A 6,000-nucleotide genomic window follows, 5' to 3' on the forward strand; every position below is an offset into this window, starting at 1 on the left:
AATAATGAATATGAGCGTATTTTCCTAACTAAATGTTATTGCCATAGTTAGCAATGAAAGGAGAAGAGATGATACAATAGTATTTGATGCCCTAATTGATACAGTGGTATGTAATGCCCTAAATGGTATAATGGTAATTGATGTCCTAGTTGATACAGTGGTATGTGATGTGCTAATGATAAAGTGGCATAGCTAATTGTTCCTAAACGATATTTATGAATTAACCTAGGTTTTGCAGACGGATTTCAGTGTTGAATCCTACGGTATGTAGATTTCAAATCCCGTTTTAAATTCATAAATGGTGTCTTCAATTGTTAGTTATGAAATTTTTCATTTAACTGATTGTAACCATTAATCTCATTCACATGAACATAACTAATATAATTGTCTTCCTATGAATATGAATTAATAATTGTATTTCTTTGATATGCTAGTTGTCAGTTAATACCCTTAAAAAGTGGATGTTATAACAAGTATGAAGGATTTCTCTCACAACTAGCAAAACATTAACACTCCCTCTTACCAAGAAAGAGATCATTCATATGTCATGCTAACACAAAGGCTGCAACTAAAATGTGTCAACAACAAAATTTTATCACAAATTCTCTCAATGTGATTTTGTCTTCTCAACATGATGTTCACCATGGCTGCTCACAAAGGGTGAATGAACATAAGTGCTAAGTCATGGAGTCTCTCACATGACATCCACAATGGCTACTCCCAGAGGGTGGATCCACTATGGCTACTCATAGAGGGTGGAACAAGGGCTTTCACCTCAAACTTCTCTCTCAGAGAAGAATGCATTAACAAGGGCTTACACCTCAAACTTCTTTCGCAAAAAAGAATGCATTACAAGGCTTTCACCTCAAATTTCTCCATCTCAGAGAAAAAATGCATTACAATACATAATAGAACAACTGCATGTTGAGACTACCTTTCAACAAAGACTCCCTCTCAGCAGGGGCAGCAATCTCACTGCTTTGATTATCACAATTAATTAGAGTTGATTCCAATGTTTGCATTACAACACATAATAGAACAACTGAATGTTGAGACTCCCTCTCAACAAAGACTCCCTCTCAGCTCAGCAGCGGCAGCAATCTCACTGTTTTGATTATCACATTATTAGAGTTGATTCCAATGTTTGACCAGCCAAGGATTTTTGCTGTCAAGGATCACAAAAATTTAGAGTTGATTTCAATGTTTATCCAGCCAAGGATTTGTGAAGTTGCACTGCTACACGAGCTTGTTGATCTTCCACAAAGTACTTGGCATTCTTCATCTGCTTCACAAGATGCATCAAGCTCTTCCACCCTCTCATGCTCCTCGATCATCCTTATCTTGGTTGTTGATACATCAAATGAGCTAGAATTGAGCTGAACTCGTCTTCAGATTTGAATCACCACTAAAGAAAATGAAGCATTAATAATATGAATCACCACCAAATACAAAGAGACCAATGTAACATTCAAAAAATCGTCGAATGATGTAACATGAGTGCTACCCACATGGAATAGAAAGAAACTACGATGCCAAATCATCCTATACCTAACTTGAAGAAGCAACACATAAAATGAATGATGAACGATAATAAGGCAGAACATGAAAACAAATAGATGGTGATAACAGATATAACAATACACATAGACGTGTTCATCAATTCTGACACAGAACCCCAATATGCCATTCAAAGTCTCTATTCCTTGTCATAGGCTCATATTGCGAATACTTCCCAAGAAAAGAATGGTCTCCACTGTGGAAACAAGGAGACAGCCATTAAAATCATGACCAATACAGTTCAAAGCATGTACGGTGATCAATAACTATGATCTGTCAACATACTATGCAAAGTGTGACCACAAAGATGGGCCATTCCACTCACTATGAATCCATGATGCCAGGTCGTCTCATCTACGGTGCCATGTCACATATTCCAAGCGGTCAAGAAGGCAAATATAATAGGAATGAATTATAGAAGAACAGCGTTGATAAAGAAACAGCTTGACCAAGATACAGGAAGCCGCACAATGTCTCTAGCAGCTATGAAGAATACTGAAGGAACAAACACAGGTATGAAGGATTTCTCTCACAGCCACCAGAACATTAATAACAAAACTATAGATGATAAACATTTGACAAAATTGGCAAGTTCACATTAACAAGATATCTATGTAGAGGAGAATTACTTCGATGGATACAAATGGACATGGCTAAAATACCACAACTTCCAACTACATAATAATACTTCAAACTACAGAGATTGCCAAATATATGAGATAATAAGTCAGGTTAATTTGATAGAGGAAAATTTATTTATTTTTTAAAGAAACCAAGGTGACCAAACATTACATTAAGAATGCACGAAAATAGAGTATTATGACGAAGAAAAAATTATGAAGAATACCTTGAGATTTGTGCTAACTGCCACCATGTGCTTTGCAACAGCATCAGGCCTGTAGATGTGCCAACAGAGGCTTGTAAGATATCTCAACATGTACATACAACATAATAATTCCCAAAAGATTTAATCAGCAACATTTGCAATCCATATACTTAATTCCCCAACTCACCCAAGAGCAGATATAATCCATGTCCTCAATGTCCTAGCATTTAGCATGGTTTCCGCTGTTGTGAATGTCTTAGAGACCACAACAACTGCAGCAAACAATCACAGGATTCAAATAAATAACAGAATACAATGCTTAGTGAATAAGCTAGAATTTTTTCAAACAAAGATCCATCAATAAAATTATAAAACAGACCTAATGTAGTCTCTGGATTTAAACCTTTAATACTCCGTGCTACATCTACTGGATCCACATTTGCCAAACTGCAAAAGAGGAATGTTTAACTTCAGAGAACTTTGTCTGTAAAATCAGGAAATGATGTTAATAATGAATAATTCATAAAATGATAAAAAGGTAATATCGTTCTGGATAAAAGAATATTCTCTCTTTTGTAATATGGTAGCATGCTACAGTTACCATAATTATTGTTATAACAAGAGATTTGTGCATTTAAATAGTACACGTAATACCTACACTATTCTTACTTATTGTATGAATTCCTAAACTTAAGTCTCAAAACAAGTTTTAGCAAAAAGCATATGGAGAAGCAAAGCATTAGTGCATCAACATAGAAGAAAAATGGCGTGCGATTTGTCTACATACAATCGCAACTGACGGCCTTTTGCCTTCTCTGCTGCCTCTGGATCTGCAAATATTTGTATAACATATTATAGCCTTTTGTATAGCATATTATAGCCTTACCACCAAAATATATTGTCACTCTTCTTGTCAAATGAAAAATGATTAAGGCATAAAATAAAAGTTCAAAGAAGTTAATAAAACAGAGATGGAGCTCCATGTAGAATAAAATTAGAAAAGTAAGTGAAAGATTTATATTATTACTCCACCTGTTTGAAGTGCAGTGTGCACAAAGAGTGGCCCTAGGAAGCTGCCACCAATACCTATAGATACAACATCTTTGAGTGGCTTCCCTGTTGCACCTACCTGTCAATTTCTAAATATTACTAAAACAGTGGTGACGAATTAAACCTATATCATAGCCAATTCATTCCTGTTGACTCACAATATACAAAATTAATATCTGACTCAAACTTTGTCATTACCCAAGCACCACTCCGGAACCTCTCTGAAAATTCACTAATTTTGTCAAGAACATTCCAGACATCATCAACAACATTCTTCCCATCACAGTTAATAACTGTATCCTTGGCTGCCCTTAGTGCGATGTGAAGCACAGCACGATTCTCTGTAGTGTTTATCTGTCGTAGTAATAAAATATGAGGCAACAGATTAAAACCTACAAAGACTAAAGAAGTACATAAAAATTCTGAACATGGATCCTAAATGCAACCTGTTGAATTGGCTCTCCATATGCTTATAATGATATACAATGAGAGTTGTAACAGATAGTAATCCAACTAGCCTTTGCGAGATTTCAAAAAAATTATCAGTTGAGTTTTCCTATTTGCATCAACTCTTAATTGCATGTTCTCTTTAGCATGCAGTAAATAGGCTTATGTAACAGCTGAGCATTTGCTTAGTAATCACAAAAAAAGTGATAAAAGATATTTGCCATATATATTGGACATTTGACATTAATGCATGGTACCATTAAAATCAAAAACTATTTGAGTTTCCAACAACAGATCATATTGCGAATATCTCAAACTTTGCCCTAAGCCTGCGATAGGAAGTTTAATCCACATTAAGTTATTTGAACATCCCCCTAAATAAAAAGGACCCTAGTTCAACGATATAGTGATGAAGGTTGCGCACATGCTCTCCATTGTACATTCTGTCAATCTTCTCCTTCAGATGTGCAACCTAGTCATACAAACAAATAAAGTGATCAGGTTTCCAGCACCCGAGATTTTAGCACTAATAGTGGACAAAATTTAGACTTAATTTCAATAAAAGTTTGTAAATTCAAAGTAAGGATGGTTCTCAGATCCCTCTTATGATTATGTCAGAAAATGACACGTTACCTTAGTAAGGTTAAAAAGTTTCTCCAATGTCTGCTGAGTTGCTCTTTGTCGTGAGTAGTCCAATGTAATCCCATCATATTCTCTAGAGAGTAAAACACATTGAACACCAATTTTATTTTAAGTTTTGATTTGTGCTAACAAAAATGTCCAAAAAAATCTACCAGTATGTCAAATATATCCAGGTGCAATAAACGAAAATATGAATACCAAAAAGTATTTTAATTCAATACATTGAAAAACATAAGCCTGACAAAAGGGAAAAAAGAACCCTACAGGCTCATCGATTTACAGCGGGATTCATCCTTCAATAACTCACGTAAATGTGTCTTACGGATATCTGCAACATGTGCCTGAAGAATGAAGCCAATTCCAAATGAAGCCTACTCAGTAAGTATTGAGCAACAAAAGCACCCACATCTACATCAAGACCAAGGCTTCAAAGAAATTGAAATTTATGAAAATCAACCTCTAAGCTCTTCCACGCATTAGTTGCGTTGATTAGATTTGTCTCTGCCATTAAAAGGCTTTCTGTCTGCATTCATAAAACGACCGTAGTTATTCTATATGTGCACTTCACATCAAAGCCGTCATTATAATTATCAAATAGAAAACCCTGAAAATAAAGAGCCCGCAATTCTAGAGGAGAAACATCTCAGTACAAATCATTCCCGGTAAATAGCCAAGGATCTGATTCACAACATACATAATTAAAATTCCCAGACATCTTCCCAGCTATGTCCATATAACCAATGCGGAGTGCAAAATATATGTCTCTCCAATGAAAAGCTAGGGCTTATAGCCGTTATACAGCTTACTTATATTCAATTAATCTAAAAAAAATTTAAAAACACCAGAGCCGGATACAAAGGGTTCTAGCATTGTAAAATAGTACTAAAACTTTCATCATTAAAATCAAATGATGAAACTTGATACCAGCTGAAAACAGTCGGAGTCAAATATGAGACTTTTTCTAGATCAATTGCAAGTTTGAAGACTTACTGCAGATTCTGATAATTTGCAAAAGCGCAGAGCTACAGTAGAAGAGGGCAAAAAGGATAAATAACGGTGTACGAAGAATGCTGCTAATCCTGCTGATTGTCAAAATATTTTGGAGCCACCAACTGCTATTCATCAACTCTTATAAATAATCTTCTCCATTCTTGAATACATCGTCCCTATCGTGCGCGTATCTTCCAATATACCACCAACCACAACACCGCATCTGCAGGGGAGAAACAAGAGGTAGTCTACGTGTCATATCTTCCACGTGGCTGCCATTTCATGAGAATTAATTCCTCTCAGTTCTGCCTCGTGGTTTCTTCGCTTTCATTTTCAATGGTACGTTGGATTTATGGAAAGTAGATACGTGGAATTGGAAAACTTATTATGAAAACAAGGGGCATAGGAAGAGATGAGTCAAGGTATATATTTGACTACCTATGAACTTGAAATAGATTGTCCCGGTGCTTCACCCCTATGAGCATCAC

The 6,000-nt window shown here is 35.7% G+C and overlaps 1 protein-coding gene across 1 annotated transcript in view; it reads right to left on the minus strand.

Moving 5' to 3' along the window:
• LOC149566002 (Sugar isomerase (SIS) family protein) overlaps positions 1 to 5,679 on the minus strand; it is a 93,556-nt gene extending 87,877 nt beyond the window's left edge. Inside the window, exons 1-11 of the mRNA XM_089819456.1 lie at positions 5,513 to 5,679; positions 4,980 to 5,045; positions 4,787 to 4,863; positions 4,514 to 4,595; positions 4,305 to 4,352; positions 3,632 to 3,787; positions 3,416 to 3,512; positions 3,171 to 3,213; positions 2,763 to 2,830; positions 2,571 to 2,655; positions 2,405 to 2,453 (exon numbers count right to left, since the gene is read on the minus strand). Of these exons, the coding sequence (XP_089675582.1) occupies positions 2,405 to 2,453; positions 2,571 to 2,655; positions 2,763 to 2,830; positions 3,171 to 3,213; positions 3,416 to 3,512; positions 3,632 to 3,787; positions 4,305 to 4,352; positions 4,514 to 4,595; positions 4,787 to 4,863; positions 4,980 to 5,030 (756 nt within the window). The 5' untranslated portion in view covers positions 5,031 to 5,045; positions 5,513 to 5,679. The remainder of the gene's footprint in view (positions 1 to 2,404; positions 2,454 to 2,570; positions 2,656 to 2,762; positions 2,831 to 3,170; positions 3,214 to 3,415; positions 3,513 to 3,631; positions 3,788 to 4,304; positions 4,353 to 4,513; positions 4,596 to 4,786; positions 4,864 to 4,979; positions 5,046 to 5,512) is intronic.
• Between the last annotated feature and the right edge of the window lie 321 nt (positions 5,680 to 6,000).

Source organism: Cupressus sempervirens, chromosome 3, assembly GCF_028749045.1.
Source record: "Cupressus sempervirens isolate cs-2001-9-10 chromosome 3, ASM2874904v1, whole genome shotgun sequence".
NCBI classification, from domain to species: domain Eukaryota; kingdom Viridiplantae; phylum Streptophyta; class Pinopsida; order Cupressales; family Cupressaceae; genus Cupressus; species Cupressus sempervirens.